This window comes from Fundulus heteroclitus, chromosome 22 (assembly GCF_011125445.2).
Source record: "Fundulus heteroclitus isolate FHET01 chromosome 22, MU-UCD_Fhet_4.1, whole genome shotgun sequence".
NCBI lineage: Eukaryota > Metazoa > Chordata > Actinopteri > Cyprinodontiformes > Fundulidae > Fundulus > Fundulus heteroclitus.
In genome coordinates, this window is record NC_046382.1 from 28,408,263 (window position 1) to 28,430,735 (window position 22,473).

General features: G+C 39.9%; 1 protein-coding gene across 2 annotated transcripts in view; it reads left to right on the plus strand.

Moving 5' to 3' along the window:
- LOC105927308 (protein FAM53B) overlaps positions 1-22,473 on the plus strand; it is a 35,837-nt gene that overhangs the window by 8,053 nt on the left and 5,311 nt on the right. The window contains exons 2-5 of one of the 2 annotated variants that reach the window (XM_021317223.2): positions 9,979-10,252; positions 13,110-13,164; positions 17,489-17,659; positions 17,777-18,312. In XM_021317223.2, coding sequence (XP_021172898.2) covers positions 10,172-10,252; positions 13,110-13,164; positions 17,489-17,659; positions 17,777-18,312 — 843 coding nt within the window. In that variant the 5' untranslated portion in view covers positions 9,979-10,171. Of the gene's footprint in view, positions 1-9,978; positions 10,253-13,109; positions 13,165-17,488; positions 18,313-22,473 lie in introns of both variants that reach the window. The other variant, XM_012863983.3, reaches the window with a different exon arrangement.

Consider the following 22,473-nt stretch of genomic DNA (forward strand, 5'->3'; position numbering starts at 1 on the left):
GAAACAGTGTTTAACTTAGCAACTACTTCTTATAATGTGCAACCACGCTTTTAGCAAAGGAAGAGTGTGTACAATGTAAATGGCAGAAGGAGACACGTTGGCTCATCACTTTTTTTTTTTTTTTTTTACAAGTTTGTTGTATTCATGTGTATAAGCTCAATCTGATTGTTTTATACATAGAGTTAGAGTTAAGTTGTGAGAAAAGGACAACCCGCCCCAACCATCTTCAGCGGATAACATTTTTCTTTAATGTCTGTCAATACAAGTCAGTCAATATAAAACCCTAGTACCAAGTGTGCTACATGTGCTTCAGTTGTAAAGATAACAGCATGAGCTCATTGAAGATTAACAACCAATAAAAAAAAAAAAATAGCCCATGGTGTGATTAATCAAATCGTCAAAAAATATTTTTGGACATCACAGCTGAGTCACTGAAGACTAAATAGTAGATTGACCAATTGGGTTGTTAAACACCCAATAAAAGTATCAGCATCTTTTATAGTCTGTGTGATTTATTTATTCTTTCTTAGCAGTACTATAATTTAAACTTGACATCATTAAATAGAGTAAATGGGGAACTTAAAGCAGAACCCCTACTGGTCTTTATTACCTGCAATAGAAGATCTTTTGCTTTTGTTAGGCAAAGACCAAATACTCAACATGTCTCAGTTCAGTCAGTATCATTGACCCAATTCTTATATTTGGCACTATATGAAATAGGGCTGGACAATTAATCGCGTTTGCCATGTAATTGCAATTTCCAAATTGCAGAGGTCTGCAATTTTTGGCTGTGTAACAATGAATGGATAAGACGCGTCCTTTAGGTGTCAGTGATGTGTTTAAAGTGGGTTTGCCTCTACAGAGAAGAGAGTTGTAGCAGTGAGATAATCTCATTTTATTGCTTTAGGGTTTATATAATATGTTTTACCATAAACGTTCAGGAATCTCACCATAACACTAAGTACCGATCAAACTGTTTAATACACAGACTTCTTTGTTGGTTGCACTTTGCACTTTATGTTTAACAAGGATCAATGTCCAACTCAACAAACTATCCTCCTGCATAATAATCTGATTAATAAAAACATTTACATTTCATGTTTTAAATAGTTCTTGTTTACAAACAACTTTATCTACAGACCATTTTTGTTGCTTGTGGTTAATGCAGAGAAAAGTCAAAATCGCAATTATTGTTGAAATATATCGCAATTTAGATTTTTGGAAAAATCGTACAGCCCTAATATGAAACAAGTTAACAAGCTGAGCAAACAAATTGTGGGCATTGAAACATTTTGTTCATGATTCTATCTATTAGGAATGAACATTTTGTATTTTTTATCAGATTTTTATTGGGTCGCTAAGACTGACAATCGGCTTCATTGGCCAAACTGTGCACACAAACAAGGAATTTGACTTTTGTTATAGGTGATCACAGCATACAGGTGTTAGACAAGTATATTGACTTTAGAGGAAATAAAGATGGGAACAAATGCAGAAGTGAGTATGTGACTATGCACAGCCGTTTCTTTGTAATGTGTTAAGAAAGGGGAATAAAGGGAGGTTGTGATTGTACAAATATGCTTATTTTGTCTCAGAGCTGTGTAGCTGAGTTCATCAGGAAATGAGCAATTCCCAAAAAATGATACTATCTTTGGTGTAGCCACTGTTGCTGTTTTTCAGCACCGTGAGGGCATGAATAATGTTTGGAATAATGTTTCAATGCGTGACTGAACGTACTGCTACTGGTATATTCAGGTAAGCTATATGGTAATTAATAGGTTTTACTTTTAGAGGAATATTTGTTTATTTGTTTGTGAGTGTCTGGGTGTATGAAAAGTTGGATTTCTAGCCAAAAATGAAAACAATTTTGTCACAAATGTTACTGTCCATAATAATGTCACTACAATATACGCCACAAAGAAGGATGAAATGTTTCCCCAAAAGACCTTAGTCCATCTCCCTAGTCTCAATTTCAAAAAACATTTAACAAATTACTCCATAAAATGACATTGTACAAATTACCTTCCAAATTTTTGGCTAAAAAAGTGTCATCTTATGTCACTCTGCAGAAGTTCAAGCATCCATCAGTTATGTGTGGTTTGCACCAAGGTGCCAAACCTTCTTGTAAAGTTTTAATTGAGTTCTTAGAAATAGTTTTTGATGATTTATCAACTGGTTTTCTTTAGATATTTACTGTCTTTTCACTCCTTTTCTGTCCAGGTTCTAACCAGTTTCAGAGGACTTTTACTGAGATTTTGGTGTCAAGACACCAAACTGTCATGATTTGAACTTGAAAGCTTAGCAGAAAAGCTTTAAAAACCCAAGGCATGAGCCTGTGGTGTGTCAGCAAAAGACATGCTCGCCAAAGAACCAATTTTAAATTGAGAAAGACACCATTTCTTCCCTTGAGAAATATGAAATATGTTTTATAAGCTAATAACAGTCTTGAATTACATTAGATAACCTGCTTAAGGTTGGTCCATCTCTCTGGTCCTGTTGCGCATGTAAGCTTCAGATAAAATTGATCTGTTTTAGAACGTTTCTGATACTTTTCTCTGGTTCCCCATGCAATCATGGCCAATTGAAAGCACTGGACAGGAAATGATTGATAATACTGAGAAAGTTCAAAGAACAACTTTTGGGGGGAAGTTGGAGAATTATTGATTAAGCAAAGTACAAAAAAATGACAGCTGATTTGAAGCTTTTGCACAGTACTACATGTTACATATTTTCTTTCTTTAGCTTAGATATTTTCAAATGTATTCTTATCTTTCCCTCAGACGTGAACAAAATTCCCTACATTAGTGTCTTTCATTGAGTCCTCCTTTTGGTAAAGCAGCAGTGACATATCATGCAGTGTTTGTCGAGCTCATTGGGGGATTTCTCTTTTTGCGTCTTTGGTAATAAAGTCAGTAAAGTCAGTGTGCTCCACACCCAGTTCAGCAGCAGCACGGTCTTACCACAAGGGAAGTAGAGCTCATACATTGCAAACTATGCTTACATCTGCGAATTATGCTGTACCTTTGAGTCAGCCATGCAGTAAGATGAATTCCGGTGTGAACTGTGCTCAAAGTAAAGCTGTCAAGAAATTTGCGAGCTTAGAGGTGAACTGTTGTTAATTAACGTTGGCTTTGCTGTGTAGATCTGTAACTACTTGTATTCCAGGAAAAAAAAAGCTGTTGATCTGTTGTCATCATTCGGTCTATCTACTGTGATGAGTATTATTACAGTGACAGTACTTGTAGGAGATTGTGAAATATAAGTCTCACAGCCTGGGCTCACACAAACAGCAAACATTTTTTGAATATATTCCTTGTTCACTCTAATAAAAGCATTCCTGTGTGTTGCTTTATAGTTGATCTCAATTATTGTGGAATGGAATGGATGCAAAATGGCCTGGATGGGATATGTAGGGTGGTTATTTCAAAACCAAGCCAAAGACCACACCATATGAGGCCGAGACGGAATCTATAGAACTACACTAATATATATATATATATATATATATATATATATATATATATATATATATATATATATATATATATATATATATATATATATATATATATATATATATATATATATATATATATTTATTTATTTATTTTTTTAAATCTGAACCAAAAACCCTTGAAAGTACAGGAGACTTCAAGCCAACTATACAAGTGGTAACTAATTAACCCCATAGACAGTTTATATGCACACTTGCATGACTATAAGTAAATAAATCGTCCTGTTATCCTGTTAGATAAGGCGGTTAAGCAGCCGCTAAGCCACATATTCGTTGCAACGGTCAAACCTGTATATAGGCAATAAACCACACTACCAGATCAGACATTTTGAATTGTGTGAGTGTATATGTGTGTGTGTGTGTGTGTGTGTGTGTGGGGGGGGGGGGGGGTATATCAAATCATCAAATTAACACTTGTTAAAGTAGTTTGGTGGGGGAGTGGTGGTCTTTGTGTACTTGGAGGGCTGCGGGTTCCCTGGATTCAACCCCTGGAACTGCTGCTGCTCTGGATCCCTGGGTCACATTTGCCTAAAGGTTGACATTAATTAAATTAGACACTGCTACTGACTTTGCGTTTTGTTCCCGTTGTAGATATCTAGTAAAACTATACGTCAACATTCTCACCTCGTAAACTGTTACACTTTGCTCAGTTTTTTTTCCTTCTTCACACAAAACCTAAAAAGCAAAAATAACAACCTTGCAATCTGCAAATATTTTTTTTCTGTTGTCAGATTACAGATGTTTGCTTCACAGACGTGTGACTGCAAGTGGACCCACAAAAGCACTCTTTTAACTTTGAGAACCAAATGTCGTATTCCAGTCTGGTGCTACAAACATTCAAGTGCAACAAGAATTCATTCGATTGCTGTCATAAGCAACAATAATGTTGTTGTTTTCCCAGAGGGTAGCATGCAGCTGTGTTTTCATCACTTCTGTTTTTGTTTTTTTAATTCAGATTCAGTTTGTTGCCCTTTTTTTTTTCCAATTTTTGCAATTTTTGTTTTTTTTATTTTGGCATGTGCTTCTGTGGGGGAAGATCATAGGGAGCTACTTTTTTGTTTTTGTGGTGTGACAAAAACTGTTGTATCTCAAACTGTCTGCGACCCAAGTTTTCGAGATCCAACAACACAAGACCAAGCTCAAGACCAGAGAAATTTGGTACTGAGCCCAGTCTCAAGCACTACATCTGATTATTAGAACATAAAATCATGACGATGTTTTGTAGTAGTCTAACCCATGCCAACCATTGCTTTTTGTGCCATAAACCCTCACGGGAGCACTGTGAAGCTGATTTTTAGGCTTTTCTCCACATCTGTCCTGTTTTTCCATTACTCTGTTTCTGTAAAATTTTGAACATAAGAAGTTGTTGACAGTCGTAGATGTGTTCTTCCATCTAAACAGCATTAAATCATAGTTACTAAATGAAAAGTTAAAAGATGTCCTCATAATGCCAACTGCTGATGTCTAAATGTGATTGAAAGGTGGTTGAGATTGATCACATAGGCTAACTAAACCTGATTTTCCATTTCCTTATTTTGGCTAGATTTTGGATGGGACCAATGGGCTACAAAAGTCTGCTTCATCATTTATTACTAGGCTAAATAAAAACATAGTCCTACCAACCTTTAATAGTCATTAAAAAATGTCCATGGACATTCAATGTTAGGATGCATCTCTTTTAAAAAAATAAAAAAATAAAAAAGATCCAGAGTGTTGCCAGGTCCTGAGACATGCGTCAGCGAAGAAAGGAAGAGAAGAACCAGTTTTAATAGATGTCTCTGTTTCTGGACGCATGAAAAGAGCTGAAACAAAGCTGCAAAAAGTCAAAAACAAAAACAAAAAAACTCCAAAAAGGTCTGGGACCTGAACTTTAACACTGACAATGCGAAATGTTTAACTGGTGGATCATGGCTTTGTTTTTGGACCTGTGAAGATGTACTGGTGTAACAGTGGGCTGTTCTTGGCCTGTCTTCCTTCGTAAGTGGGTACTAGGGTGATGGTTAAAGGAGTCAGTGGTATGTCTTGAGTCTTGACCCCCTTTGGACCAGTTTTACAACCTCGAGCCTATTATCTTGAAGAGGGGTGGCTCTGTGTTTTCCGAGAATTAACAATCCCCAATTCAGACCATCACAAAAGACCGACTAAAGTCAGCACCTACATCAACAATCTTAATTAAAAAGAAATGGTTAGGTACGAAGTTAGACGCCCATGCAGCGCTTTTATTTGCTTATCGGAATCTGGTTTTGGGGGGGTGAATCCTTTTCTTTTTATTTCAACCAAGGCCACTCATCAAAGTCTGGACACCAGACGCGCTCCACACAAGTATGCAGCGGCCAGAGCCAACTGGGTGACGGACAGCTAACGTCCCATCACAGAACTTTATTGGGGGCCCAAATGGGCCTCTATTCTTCTGAGTGCAAATCACTGTCTGGGCAGAGAGCCATGTCATCTCAGCCGCCCTTGTCTTGTGCCCTCCCGAGTCACTTACTTTTTGTGGGCTTAGAGCCGCTATCTGCAGCCGAGCATAGCCAAGCAGATGTAAATGTGAAACGGGTTTTTAAATTGTTTCCTAATGATTCCACAGTAATCTGATGAGGTGTGTATGTACAGCTGTTTTTTTTATATGTAAAGAAAAGGAAAAAAGTGGGAGGGTGTTTTTGGTATGGTAATAAGCTTATTTTGTGTCACAGCAGTGTAGGTGACTACTCGGGCTATAAGGCTACGTTCACACTGCAGCCTGAAGTGACCCAATTCCGATTTTTTTTGTCCATATGCGACCTGGATCTGATCTTTTTATGACTGTCTGAACAACACAGATCGGATTTTTTCAAATGTGACCCGGGCGACTTGGATATGTGGTCCTGAATCCGATACGTATCTGATCTTTTCAAATGCGACCTGTGTCTGTATGGCCGGGTCGCATTTATCTGACCTGTACGTCACCGATACTCGACAAACGTCACTATTCTGCGTCCTGCTATGCAGAAGCGGGAAGAAAGACGACACCCATAGCGGACTACAATGAGGAGAGCAGTCAATGGAGGAAAAGCTCTGGTTAGAAAATAAATTAATGATCGCAAAATGCACGCTAGCATTATAATCCATGTTTACTTCCGCAAACACTGAAGACGCTTGCTACATGTGACGTCATTGCGTCCTCGAGTGCGCATGCGGGACACTTAGGTTGAATGAATTCAGTTCACACAGGAGATCACATACGAGTCGCATATATTTGGAAATGTGAACGGACACGCAAAAAAATCAGATTTCACAAAAAAAAAATCGGAATTGAGCATCAAGACCTGCAGTGTGAACGTAGCCTAAGGTGTTCATTATGTCCGTTAGAGTGACAGTCTGGGGTAAGAAACTGCAGCATGCATGACTTTAGAATCTGTGTAGCCTTTTGTGGTATTATCAACAACAATAGAGACAACGATTGTGCCTCTGGCGGTTTCCAATAAAGGTATGTACTACCGAGCTTGAAAGATTAAGATTTTGTGAAGCCATATTTCACACGCTGCATGAGATAAATCCTAAGTGTGAAAATGATACCTTAAAATTGCCGGTGTACTGCAACACGAAAGGCTTTAAAGTAGAGAAAAATATACAGATCTGATCAATGCAGGTCCAACACAAGTTCTCTACAGCTACACTAAGCCCTGGTTTCCTCATCATTTCTTGTTGGTTCATTAAGTAAGCTTGGCTCAGGGTTGAATTCACACTCGCTCTTGCCCTCTCCCATGACCCCACTTGCCAGTCCCCTACACAGGTTAGCATAAACAGACCGCATGTACAGGCACACAAGCACAAGCTGCAGTTTCAGCCCTTATGGACACATCCTCCAAGCACCCTGACCTCACACTGCCACAACCTTCACGCATGACCACAATGTTCCTGGGCCCTCGTTCTGATTACCGCTCATATACACACAAACCCTGCTATGCCGCTCCACCCAAACCATCGGTGTCGGCCCTAATCAGTAAAGCGGTCTGCACAAAAAAAAACAAAAAAAAAAACACTGAGCCAGAAACACATTTCTTTCTCCTCCAGCTCTCTCCACCAGAACCAGCGCCTCTCGTCTGCCGAGGCCGGTCGTACTCCACTGACTCTCTGGGGTAAATGGAGATAATGGGAGTCATATGCTAGCAATTGGTCCAAGGGGCAAACTTACATGAAACATTTATATTCTTTATGTAGTCATGCGGCTTGAAAAAAAAAAAAGAGAGGAAAGGACAAAGATGGCATTGTGAAGTAATATTACATGACTGCGACGGTCCAAAAAAACGTCCCTGCTTAAACAATTCTCTCATATGTTTTCTTTTCGGATGTTCTCTGCTAGACCCGCTGTCCCTCAAAGCTAATTCAGCACTGCGGGCACACCCTCACACCCGAGAACGCTGCGTGTTACAACCCTCACTTGACGCTAAACCACGTTACACAGGCAGGGTTTACATCCCAGGCCTGGAAGAGCCATTAGCTTCCCTATGTTGTTCCACATTAGAAAGCTGCCGTTACCCAACATTTGACCTGAGCTATGATGGTATTTTCTATTTGGATGCTGTCAGTACGTTTAGTGGCTGGTTGATGAGGAAGTTGGGCTTAAGCTCCAAGGTATTGCAGCTCTTTCACCTAACAAGAACATGAGCCTTCTTCCATTTGAGCAAATTAGAGCCACATATGCTCCCTCTGCCCTCCACGGGTTAGAAGAGTCTTGCTCGCTGCAGTCGGGCTTTGCCAAACGCGGGTGCAGGCGACCGCAACTTCATAAATGTTCCTCCCCTCCCCGGGTCTCCTCACCACATCTGTAGTCGTTTGACGCGGGTCGCTGTGTTTTTTTTTTTTTTTTTTTTTTTCTTTTTTTTTGGCATTAGTTAAACGCTGCCTTCTGTTTCGGCTTGTTAGGATTTCCACATGTCCAAAACGTTCCTTTATTTACAGGGATGAGGAAGCAGTTCGGCTCGCTGTGGACGGGTTCGTAGCTCAATAGGTGTGACGTTCTTCTGGTAACTGGGTGGTTAAACATTAAGTGTTAGGGTGTTACATGTTGATTTGCGGATTAACAGATCCTACTTCTTCAAAAAGCAGACTTGCATATTTTGCCTCTATGCAGTTATTTGTTTCTTATGTTCTACTGTTTGTATGGAAAACAACCAACCTGCTTCTGGGCCGTACACAATTCAGTTTTGCTGTTTTGCAGTGCCTTTCATATTTTTTTCATGCCACAGAAGGAAGCTGCTGTATTTTATGTGCATAATTAGTGAAGTAAAAGGAAAGTGGATGCATGGCTCAGCAGGTTTTCTTCTAAGGATACCTTGTGTTTATCTCCCTCCAATTCCTCATCATTTATGGTCAGTTTAGCTGTCTAAAACAAATATCCCCACAGTATAAGGCTGCTGCTAAAACGTGTCACAGTGGAAGTGGCTTTTCCACCAAACACATTGTTTTGCATGTTGTCCAAAAAGTGAAATTTTGGTTTCATGTGCCCCGTGTTTTCCGTTTCCCCTAAATGGTCTGTGAAGGACTTTAAATGGGCTTTCCTATGGCTTTCTTTTAACAATTAAATAAAAAAATACACTATTAATTAGGGATGCATGGTGTATCGGTATTAACATCGGCATTGGCCAATGTTAGTCATTTTTTAACGTGTCGTATCGGCCCGATAACTAAAACGGGGCCGATGTTAACAACCGATGTTTATTTCCATCTAGTTGCCCCTTGTGCCTGTGTTTCAAGAGAGGGAAGGGAGGGTACTGGTCATGTGACAGTGATGCATTGCAGCCAGGACTGTGTTTTTTTTTTTTTTTTTTTTAATAAAGCAGAGCTGTAATGTCAGCAGTGTGGTTGTTGTTGTTTACGTTGTTGAAGGAAGTCATACGGAAAGCTGTGTGTAAGTCTAGACTATAGCTCGCATTCAAAAATTCAGCTAGCATAGTTTTCAGTTAGTACAAAACTGCACAAAATTTGACCATCACAGGACTGTAAATGTGTGCGCACACACACATCGGTAAATATCGGTTATCGGACATTATTCAATTATTATAACAATTATTCTCTACTTCTTTGATGTATGACATAACACCCCAATAAAATACAACTGTTTGTGCTTGTATTGTGCATATGTTCAAGGGGTTTGAATACTTTTGCAAGGCATTATATTTGGCAAAAAATAATTCATACATTTTCAGCATGGCTCAACAGATTTGTGGGAGGAGTTGGATGATGTCATTTAGATGGAATAATATTTAGATTTTTATTACAGTTAATTTCAGTCTCTACCTTGAACAAACTTTTACAAGCCTCTATTTGCCTAATATGGCTGAAGGCGATACAACTGTGTTTAAGGATATCTCTCTGCAGGATGGAAAAAAGGCTGATCTCAGTGTTTTTTGTTTTTGTTCTAAATGCAGCATGTCTTGTTTTGGTATTAATGTTCTTTTCTTTTCTTTTTTTTTTTTTTTACACAGGGATCAGCTGAAGTATTAACAGAGACACTCCTACCTCGATTGCTTCATCAGCGCTGCTCTCTTCAGATGGGAGGTCACAACCTGCTGATTCACTTCACCCAAATGCACCATCTGCATTCCACCCTCGTGTAAAGATGGCTGCCCGTGGCTTTTTTCTGCACCTGAACACCCCGGAGCAGGGCTGCGCGCTAACATGGTGATCATTTTCTCAAAAACACTGGAAAAGAAGAAGGGTGTCAATGATGTAACGTCCAAGAGCTCCGACAGACAGCTGGTGAGACTAACTTTACCTTCGGGTTCACAGAAAACAAACCCTCAATTTACATTTGGTACAGAAGTCATCACAGAGCTAGTCCAACATCCACACTTGCATAATCTAAATGAGTAATCCAGAACTGAATGTGCTGCTTTAGTTGGAAGTCTACATCCTCACTGGAAGGACCATGTCAGGTCTTTCCCAAAAACATTTTATTTTGTTCAAAAAAACCAAAACATGACCTTAAATATACCAACATGGATGGTAGTGTGCTTCTTTTTGTTGGTGTTCTGAAAGTTCTGAAAGCCAATAAAAAGGACATTTGCATACATCCCCTGCCTACAAGAGCCAGGGTAGTTCAGCTCCACTGAAAGGATATCACAACATGGTATAATTCCTGATGACAAAGTAGACAGACATAGAAATCTGTGTTTGTATGACCTTCAACCATTTGGATTAGCTGTTTATGGGTGCGTAGGTGGATGTGTGACATATCTGCTTGTTTTTCCAGGAAGAGAATAGCTTTAACTGATGAAATAAATGAAAAAGATCATCCATCCACTCAAATGGGTATTAAAAACAAGAATGATTCAACTTAAAATTCCTTTTGCATGCCTCGGTTATGACATCCACCCATTAGGGCATGAGAAAAACGACGTTACTGGACTGGAAAAAAATCTGGTGATTTTATGTATTGAGCTTGAAGTGTTTCACTCGACGCAGTTATTAAGGTCTGACATATCTGAGTTCTGCCATTTATTTATTCTTGGCAAACCATTGTCCTCTGTTATAGAGTATCCACCTGTAACTTAGAATTTTTTTTTTCTTTTTGTTGTGGTAACAACACCAAGGTGAGTGAAAGCAATGAGCCATATTGTGGCGATTCAGTTTTATCCTTTGTGACGCCACCACCTCCAGGTCTTCACAAGGCAGATTCCCAGAAAACATGCTGTAGGCGTGTTCATTAAAAGAAAGGGATATTGCTTTTCTACATTCCAGGTATTGTTTAACAAATTAGCGCCGTGTTGGTAGTAAACTGGGGATCAATGGTTTTCTATTTATAGTTTTCCCATCAGATAATGTTTCAATTGTTGGTTTGGAATACGATTTTAGCAGACTGTATAGAATGTACAGGCTTAAGATATATACCACAGTCTCTATCACCATGACTTAAATTCAACAGTACATTTTGGAGATTTTTTTTGTCTTCCTTACTATCCTTATTTTGCATGGAGGCAAAATAAATGTGGGCTTTGTCAGCCATTGTTTTACTCTTTTAAATTACACTTTTGACTGTATAGATGGACTAGTTTAGGTAAAAAGCTAGATTTTCACATTCTCCTGTAGGGCTGGCCAATATAACATCAAGACTTTTTTTAAAAGAGATATAAGATAAATAATATATGGTTTATATTGAGATGGTCTATATTGCGTTATAATTCTACTTTTGTGTTCCAGTGGGTTATTTTTCAGCTATTTCTCATATTTATCTACAGCTGTTTGTTAAAAAAAATGGGCCTGTGAGACATTTGGGACAAAGCTTTGAATCAGAGATGCCTTTTATGTGATTACTTTATGAGAAGTGTGTGAAGGTGTGTGATAATACATGCTCTTTGGAGGGCCATGTCTCTGAGCACTGAACATCTTGTAGATTCTTCAGGTAGGTTGCAGTTATGGAAAATGACAGAACTGGAAGGTCATGGATTCTTCTATAATATATGGAAGTTAATTTGCATCTTGGTTTCTCTACATGTCTCTTGCGACCCCGTTGAGTATTTGCAACAAAACGTTTGACGGTTCTGTGAACACAGCCCAATATCTTAGCAATTACAACAGTGCTACATTCCTCTGAGAGGCTTTTGGTACTTTTTGACTTTTCAGTCAGTTAAATCTCTTTTTTGGCCAATTTTGCCTAAAAGAGAACCTGTCTAATAATAATGCACAGCTTGATATAGGGTTTTGAACACCATAGGCCACATCCTCCCTCATCACACTGTTACACATCGACTGTTAAATCCGTTAAGCATTCAAGTTTATCCTGCTTGGAATTAGAAAATATGCCTAAAAATGATGATATGGTCAAAATACTCACTTGCCTAATAGTTGTGCAAGTTTGAACATCCAAGCCGCTGGTTTTTTAAGTCAGCAGACCACGGTCCACAAATGTTAGCCATATTTGGCTTCCTTCAAGATGTGTAACTTTAATCCACGTTTAAATTAGAAATCACTCTCGTTGCCACATTCACCCAGACTGACAAGTGAGCCTTGTGTGGTCAAACTGGAGACCAAGTTCCCTCAGACTAAGCCACTGAATTTAATTAATACTATACATAGGCTGAGTCAGGTTGGGGAAGCGCCAAACTGTTTAAGCCACCTGGGTTGTTTTAATTTGCTGCTTGGTTTCAGTTGTCTTGATGAAATGTATTCTTTTCTTTTTTTTTTTTCTTGGTTCTGCTTTCTTCTCCTTTTTCTTGGGTCAAATGTCTGACTCTTTAAGTTGATGAATGTTCCAAGGGTCAGAATTAGCCGTCTGAGCACGTACTACTTCCCCATCTCGTTTCTGCCTGGCTGCGGGTTGTTTGTGTTTTCAAAACTTGAAAATATCCGCCCGCTCTGAACATAAAGCGCAATAATGGTGGGAACAAGTCTTGTGCGCTAAAACAATAATTTTGTTGAAAATAAACCAACATCAGGTAGATGGATGTTTTACATAAGAAGTATGCCAAGTATGTGGAGGGTATATTTTCATGGCTACTTAATGACTAGAATGTATGTCAATATCTTTATTTGCTTGAGGGGTAACATTGCTGAAATGTTCTTTTCCTGCATCAAAGTTTGTTTTGTGTCTTGCTTACTGTTTGCTTGTTCTCCACAGAGTGATCTCCACACAATGAGCAGAGGGACCACCCTCTTCTCCTGTGGAACAGTGGGTAAGTTGGTCTTGCTTTTCTTTCTCTGTGTTTAAAATTCAAATTTCTAAGTTCTAAACATAATAGTTTAATTGCCTGGTTTACAAACTGCGGTACAAGTGCCAGTGGTGTTGCTTGGCTCCCCATTTTCATTATTTGCAAGGCAAATACGACAGAATCATCTGCAATGAAGAGATAATGCTGCAAGTGAGGAACATTCGGAACTCCCTTTACAAACTGGAAGCGATCCATTTATCGCCTGGCGTTAACACTTGGAAACTTCAAACAGGGGAGATTAAATTATATCTAGATAATCAGAAGTGGAAACAAATTACTTTTGTAATGGCTGTCAGTAGGTGTTACATGCAAGGTGGCCATCTAGATGCTTCAGGTATCGTGACTAAACTGTGTTTTCTGCTTGAGAATTCTGACGTCGAGGCCTTTTTCTTTAGTTTTCCAACTGCAAACTTAGAAATTTCAAGTTCTGAGTAAAAATGAAACGCAGAACTAAATTGCAACCTTCTAGCAGTCACTCGCCGACAATTGATAAGAATATTTTCCAAGTTCTGTTGCATTCTGGTTTTAAAATTTCTGTCTAAGTGCGCTGAGGTGACACCAGTTAATATAAGGCTTGAGAACCATTGGCCTAATAAATTGCCTCCTCAGTGCTTTGATAAGTCCGACAATCAAGTTCAGTGACCCTGACTATAACTGTCTTGTTGTTTTAGCTCGGTCTCTCACTTCTCCCTTTCTCCATCTGTTACGCGTCCCCTTTTCACCATAAGGGTGCACCTGCCTCCATACAACGTTGCACAGCATTCTCATGGGAGTGAACTGTAATTGAATACACTGTTGCCTATGTCAACAATTTCCCCCAGGCTCTGTTGAAGCTGCAGTAATTACTCCCTTTGTTAAAAGACGTGCTACAGTAAATAAAAGCTTCCACCATCACTCCTTTTCTTTTTAGCAGAAACCTGTCACTGGGTAATAGAGCGGCCTGCTTTTTTCCACTGTTAATCCTGCCATGAGCATGCCTAGTTGGTTCGACCAGTAGTTTTCGCCCTGCCCTAAACAGACGGGCCCTTTTGGACCAAATCCCAATATCCATTTGTCGAGTTATTTTTCTAACATCCCCGTGAGGTCATCGCTGACGCTTCCCGTACGTCGTTAGTTCGCCCCAAAACAGTTGTTTCAGTCAGCGATAAAGCATGTCATACCTTTAGACGGGTATCCAAGACGTTAGGATTTAGACCTGCTAGAAGACCTCTTTACCAAAAGCCCCGCTTGATTCATTTGGCTTAGTATCCTAAGCAGCTGTGGCACTCTACAGTCTGGGTATTATCTCCTGCAGCTGTGTGGTAGACCTCCATGCTGATGATGAGAGAGCTGGCAAATCCTTCTGCTTTTCAAAGCATATTTCTGTCCAGCTCTTTCACTCGGTGGTTCTCGTGTATTATAACTCTTTATATGCCGCGTTATAGCTGATCTGATTTTAAAACAATCAGCCTGTGTTTATCGGACTTCTCAGAATTTCCTAATAAGAAAAAAAAACTGATCACCCTGCCTGCTCCGTTTAGAGGAGGAGAAAAAAGATTTATCTGTAGTTGTGAAATGCGTTTTTTTTCCTTCCTTTGGAAACATTTGTTTATCAGAAAATGAGTAAAGACAAGACTTTCATGTGAGGTTTTTCTGATTGCATTCTAGCCACTCGTGTGGAAAATGATCAACGTAAACACAATGTGATCTCACTGAGTCATACTGAGGTTGCTTAACTTCTTGCTCTAATGAGCGCTTCATGGCCAAATCCCTTCCTAAAACGGCTTTTTTTTTTAAACTTCTTCGCTCTGGTCATTAAACACTAGGTGTTACATTGCCTTTCAAAAAGTGGTCATAGCCCTTAAACTGTTACAAGGTTAGTCATGTTATAAACCCACTAACTTGAATCTATTTTAGATTGATTTGATTTTACAGAGAAGAGGTGTCAGCGTCAATCACAGAAGCGGCCAAAACTTGAAATATAGACGACTTTTGTGTTTACTTTTTAAAAAAATCCAAAAACACAACAATAACTACCTGTTCTATTTCGTCAGAGGAGTTTGCTTTGCATTGTTTCTTGCCAGCAATTGTAATAATGCTTGTTGCTAAATTCTGAGTGGTAGAAAGTAAATGGGCTGATTTGTGACTACTCATAGCTCTTTACACTATAACTACATTCATCCAAGCACATTCGCAAACACGCACCCACTCATGCACCTTTACAGGTGAAACGAGGAAGCTGGAATCAAATCCACAACCTTCGCAGAGAACAGTAATTCACATAGAAACAACCAAACGGAGCCAAGCTGTTTTAATCTGCAGGTTTATACCTAAACTGCTTCTGGATGCATGTAGGAGCTCAACGTCACCAAGTCTTTCTGAGGCTTTTGTTTTGTTTATATGGATATCGTAATTATATTGTATCGACCGAAATTACAAAATATATCATTCTATAAGTTTTGGCCATATCGTCCAGCCCTAGGATATGTAATATGATTGTAAAGGACATTATGTATCCCACTGGCAGGTCATTAATAATAGAAATAGGAAATTATCTCGTGAGCCAGACGTTGCCCACCGGCCTCGGGCTTGACTTGACTGTAATAGACCAACACAAAGTAGCACATATTTGTGAAGTGGAAGGAAATAGATACACAGTATTTTAAATGTTTCACTAATTCAAACTGGAAAAGTATCATAATCCTCTTCATTTGGCCTTGATTATGTGCCCAATGAAGGAATTTAATTTTGGTTACAGCTAAATGTTTTTTTGTTTTTTCCTGCAAAATAGAGTTAAGGGGAGGTTGTATGCCACACATTTGCATTGATTCCACCACAGATCAGGTTTTAAAACTCAGCATAATACTGAGTAGGGCTGGGTATCATCTAGGATAAACCGATCTGATACGATTCTCGATACATAGCTCACGATACAATACGATTCTTGATATAGCTCATTTTGATTTGATTTCACTCGAATATTTATATTTATTACCAAAAATGTGCCCAAACGTCTGATTTTACGGACAAAGGCAATTCTAAAATTCTGTCGGCCATTCTGCAAATTCATCTCACTTGCACTTCCTCGTGTGGAGCACAATATTTTATTATCTCGTTTACAGACCCAACTTGGTTCTAGTGGTGCTGCGTTACAATGATGTAGGTCTTATTTGTCGGACAGAACTATGCCTGTAAACTTAGCTAATTTTGAATCCTCACCCACTCCTCCATATTATTGGGTTCCACAGGGCTCAATCCTTGGTCCCCTGCTTTTTTCTCTTTATTTGCTTAATCTGGGTTCAGTACTCAGAAAACATGGGATCTCCTTTCATTTTATGCTGACAGTCAGATATGCATGCCAATATAAAAAAATCATCTTTTCCATCAAGCCCCTACTATTGTGTCTTAAAGACATTAAAGCGTGGATGGCTTTAAACTTTTAAACCTGGCTTTGCTCCATCTTACCTCTCTGAGCTGCTTCGCCCAGACTCTCCTGCTCGTTGCCTCAGGTCCGCTGACCGGCTGCTCCTGCAAGTACCGAGGTCTGAACGTAAGCTCAGAGGAGACAGAGCTTTTAGTGTCGCTGCTCTCAAGTTATGGAACGTTTTGCCGTTACAGATTAGAAGTGCCCCTTTATTGTCCATTTTTAAAACTCACCTTCAGGCGCATTTTTATTCTTTGGCTTTTAACACATGTTGAGACTTTTGCTCTTATTCCTTTTCATGCTTCCATTGTAATCTTTTGTCTTCACAATTTGTTGTCGTTGTTGTTTTAAAGTGCCTTATAAATAAAGTAGTAGTAGTAGTAGTAGCATCAGTTATAAAAACAGGCCTTAAATTTAATAAGAAAGGAAATATTTATTTATGTATTTTTGCATTTCATGATAATTTAGGGAATGTATCACTAGTTTAGAAAAATGTTTGAACATGCCATCTTAAAAACTGTTCTCTGTTCTACTTTGTGCGTAACTTCATTTTGCAGTCAGAGTTTTTAGGTTTTACTGCCGTCAGATGTGAGCAACAATGGCTTGAACAGTTGAGCTGTTTGGCTTTTTCCTAGAAGGATAATCCTGTCATTCATTTTCAGACAGTGTGTTTTCTTTAAAGTCCGTTACCAGACAATAATCTATCCTCATTGCTCCAGACAGCTTGTTCTTGCTTTAAGCTTGCCACCCTTTTAGTTAATACTGGTGTGTAAGCTGGAGGTCACTGTACTCCAGTTAATAAAATGGTGATTTCTCTTTGTATTGCTAGCTTTAGATTTTTTTTATGCTAGTTAGACTGAGTCTGTTTGTTTTGCTTCATTTCAGAGGCAGATAGATGGTTGGACTTGGGACGAAGCTGTGCCATGCAGCAGAAAGCTCGAGATTCCAGCTTGGAGAGCTTGTGGGATGTGGTGCCTGAACCCGGAGGCCTGCACTGGGCCAAAGAAGCAGGGAGCGCCACAGCTATCACCAGTCTGATCAGAGATCTCACTCTGGGTAACAGTGGCATGAACTGCGCCCATGGGACGCCCAACCCGACACATTTCACAACCGCCACCCAAGCTCCCGCAGCTCCTCCGAGCAAACGGCAGTGTCGCTCCCTGTCCTTCTCAGATGAGTTCAGCGGGTTCCGCTCGTCTTGGAGGCCCCAGGGCTCCCGAGTGTGGACGTCGGTGGAGAAACGCAGGTACCATAGCGGGGGGAGTGTCCGAGGAGGAGCCGGCCATTTCCCCCCCATGCAGCGCAGCTCCAGCTTCAGTTTGCCCTCGTGCTCTAGCGCGCCCCCAGATGGAACCTGGGACCCGCCGCTCTTCAACCAGCAGCTGCCTCTTCACCTTCAGTTCACTGCCTCCTCGGTGTCCCCTAACTCTGTTTTCTCACACCACTCCCATAGTCAGGTCCTCCTCAGGCCTCTATCCCTTTCCCACGAGCAGATCAGTCTGACAGAGCTCCAGCGAGAAGAGGCCTCCGAGGCCAGCTCTCCGGACTCCACCCCGGAGCTGGGAAGGAGAGCTGCTGGGAAGGGGAGTCTGTCTCGGAGCAGGTCCCAGCCCTGTGTGCTGAACGACAAAAAGATCGCTATGAAGCGCAGGAGGCCCGAGGATGCCCAGGAGCAGCGTCCCTCCCTGGATTTGGCAAAGATGACTCAGGTTAGCTGGAAGTGATAACACCCTCTGACAAGAACACACAGGCACACATTCATGTGAAAGCAAAGAAGTGGTGAATTTCAGGCTTAAGTAGCACTCCTTTTTCCATGGGGTTAAACTTAAACCAGTGCCAGTTTACTTATAATCTTTAAGTTATCCTGTAAAATTCCCTTTATAAAAAAAACAGCTACCTCGTTAAGAAACTAAATTGTTTTTTTTAATAAATAGCTGTGAGCTATATTCATTAAAAGTAAACAAACGGCCTAAAAGGGTTATTTTGTGCACAGTGAATGTGCATAGTTCGCCTTCTCTGTAAAACAATGCACATTCATTATGCTTATTTAAATCAATTGTTGAAATGATATGCAGGATTTCTTTAGAGTTGTATCTGCTCTATTTTTACTGACTGCAGGGAAATAATCCATGCAGTGGGCGAACTTCTACTGGTAAACAGAATGTATTTTGTCTACTGTCAAGGCAGTGAGAGAAACAATAGGTGATTAATCGTTAGGATATTTGGATGTGCTGATCCCCATCTTGCCTTCCCCATGTCGAGAGTTTGTTTGTTCTTTTGTAAGGCCAGAGGAAGCAGTGGAACAGCATAAATGACCCCTGGACAAAACTGAACCCAAAATAGAACGGCACAGGTTGTTTAATCACATGTGCTGTTTTAAATCTTGCTCTGATGGTTTTTATAGGACTTGTCTACTCTCAGTCAGCTCATTATCCTTTAATACAATGCTGAAATTCTGGACTGAATCTGTAGTATAAGTGCCAGAATGGCTTTGTGTTATCAGATCGTATACCATGCCTGTTTAAACTCTCCTTTCCTGAGCACAACTTTTGACACGATCCTCTAAAATGTCTTTCCATAAGACTTCTTGTCAGGGGACCTTGTCCTTTTCCTGTCCCCTGATTAGAAACGATCATCATTTTATCCGTCTACCCTCCCTTCCTTTTTCACAAGCAGCCGTGTTCTCAGCCAGCCGCCCTCAGGACTTAGCCAGAGCCGGATCAACTAGGCCTCAGTAATGGAGCCTAGCAGGCATGTTTCCTCCAGCCGTGCCAGCTGCTAAAAGGGGCAAAACAAGCACACCGATGACACGTCTGTGCACACATTATAAGCGTACACACCAGCATGGAGTCAGTTTTATCTCTTGCTTTTGACACCTTTGTTTTCGTTCTGGAGCTGTGGGCTGTGAGAGTTTGGCGGTTTTGTCAGATCCTCTCCATCTAGTTGTGTAACTGAAACCAGCATTGCTGAAGCAAGGGAGGTTGTGCAGGTTTGGTGCGTCATTTCATGTAAATTTAGAGTGGGATATGTAATCAGCATGCAGGTAATGGCAATACTTTTAAAAGCTTTCACTTAATACCAGAGCCGCTAAAGCTCGGTTTCTTTATATTATTGTTTTGTTTTTTGCCTTGTGATTTAATTCATATTTCTTCCATACTAAATGAGTAGGGTTATAATTTATTTATCTGAATTTAACAACTTTAACAAGTACATGTCAAAAGGTTATCATCTTCAACTTTATTTATAAAGTTCTTGCTCTAATTAAAACATATGCTACAAAACACAATAAAGCAAAGCAAATACAGATAAAAACCATACCAGTAAAATAAGTAAAATCAAATGGGTTGAAGGCCAGTAAGTGAAAGTAAGTTTTCAAACGAGTTTTAAAAATGGAGAATGAAGGGGCCTGTCAAAGTTTGCTACTTTTTTAGCCTGCAACAATCAGCCTACATGCTCAATTTGGAGGTGAGTGCGTGCCTCTTAAGAACGGTCTCGATTCTCCTCGTGGAGTCCGATGCATGCCAGTGTCTATGTGTAAGAAGGCTAAGTTTGGCGTTATATTCACTAGTAAGTTACAGTAACTTGAAGTACTGCCAGCTCGGTGTGGGCGTGATGAGGTTGCATGAGGCCAGCAAGCTCAGATCTGCTAGAAATTCTCCTGTGACCAAGTCAAGCAAGTACATGTCGGCTAAACCTTATGGGTAAGCTAACAGTATGGTGATATTAGGTTAATCAGGACCTTAACATACTGCTGCTGTCGTAATGAACAACCACAACCTCCTTTTGCAAACTGTGAGCATGGTGAAAAATGTCATGGTCAATAACCGGGAGTGCAATGCTTCTTCATGCACACCAGAAGACCTCTCCAACACTCAGAATGAAACCAAGACAAAGTTTGGCTTGGTTTCATTTATAAACCTGTCATGCGGCTCTATGGGGTTTTAATGAGACAGCTCATAAGAATTGATGACAACATTCAAAAAAATTATGTGAGCTTACAAACTCCATAAAGAGATTTTAACGCAAATCTGTAAATGCAATGACCAGTTCCGTTTAATTCAGTTTTATTTATTTACCTTAGCTGATTTTGAAAAGATACTCTTAATCCCCCATTTGAGTCCCTCTATGATACGGGGCACCCGGATTTGCATCCCGGTTGCAACAGGAAGGACATCAACACTGCCAAGTCTGCATGGAGGTAGTAATGAATTGGAGTGGCCACTTGAATAAGGCAGCATCTGAATTTCCACTGATGTTAAATTTGGCATCTGCTTCAGTTTGCAAGGTCCACCCTTCAGGTCCCTCAGAGGCCAGTCTGAAGAGTAAAACTTTAGCTTTCTCATCAATTTTAGGCGCTTTATTTATATTGGCATATTGTTTTATCCGACCAAAACACCTACAACTAGGCAAGGACAAATCTGAGATTCACATGATAACCTTTACTTGTCATATCAGATCACAATCAGATATACTTTAATTATTAATATACTTTAATATCAACAGTTTTACACCATCATGGTATTAAAACAAGGACTTCAAACAAACATCTACAACATAACATGATCTAATCGCTTTTATTTTAAGTTGCTTGTGTTGTTTTTTAAGCAGTTTCACCTTAATAAGAGTGATTTTGTAGTTTCCATACCTTGACTTAAGAAGTTTCCAAACAGCTGAAATGCCTGTTTGTTTATCAGCAAGAGCAAAACTTTGCAGCGCTTCGTTCAGCCAAACAAACGGCCGTGCACACCAGCGAGTAGGGAGGGACGGAGCTGTGTTAACACTATTCTCCCCTACTTCCTGATGATACTCCTCCAGTTTCTCAGGCATCTGATTAAAGCAGGATTTCTGCAGGGTGTTAAAAAGTCTTACATTCTATCATCTCAATTATAGGCCTTTAAAAAAACTTTAATATCCTAAGATCATCCATTCCAGGCGTTACATTTAATCGGGTTGCTTCCTAATGTTCTTCCTTCACTGCTTCTTTAAGCTATTTTATTTATTATTATTTCCAGTTAGACAGACCCTCATGTCCCCACCCATCTTTGTAAGCTTTAGGATCTTGGCGACTAAGAATTATACATCAGGTGTGGTTTAGAGAGCAGGAAAAGTCTATCTAAAATGTCATGTACATTATTGGCACATAGAATTTGCATTGGCATTTGAAATATATATATATACTAGTAAATACAAGTACATTTTCCTCAAAGCAGATCTTTTCTGATTGCAAAATCAAATGCGTGAATCGTGTGATTACAAGTGCAATTTGATATATCGCAACAGCTATAACAAGAGTGGTATAGCCGGAGTTTTTTTTTTTCCATTTTTTGTGGAAACTATTTGTTTGAAACCTCAAGGTAACTTGATGGCTGTAACCGACTCGTGTCAATCTATTGCGCAATCTGTTGCTTTGAACATCCTGGCCTGTTTTAAAAACGAAAGCACTAATCAGAATTTACTCCTAACCATTCCTTTTACTCAGACCTCCATCCTCCCATTTCTTCTTGAAAAGTGGGTGTGTGCCATACCAAACTGTCAGACACAAATGGTGCCCTGCGAGTTGCTGCCCTCGGGCTGTCCAAAAAGAGGCTTTGCTTCCTCTCACACCTACTACGTTTGTGGAGTAACGTGGCACCGAAGAGGAAAAACAAACACTGACAATGTTTGGCACACAGGGAACTCTTCACTGGAAAGGTTAGAAATGGAGTTGTTACTTCGAAGGTGTGTTTGTGGTTCGTTGGCGAGAAGGATTGCGGCAGGTCAAGTCCCCTGTGTGTTTTGTCAGTGGAACACGGTGTAATTTGGCCTCTAAATTCCCCGAACCACGTCAATGAAGCAGGGTGTGAATTGCGGGGATGCACGTCGTGCTAATT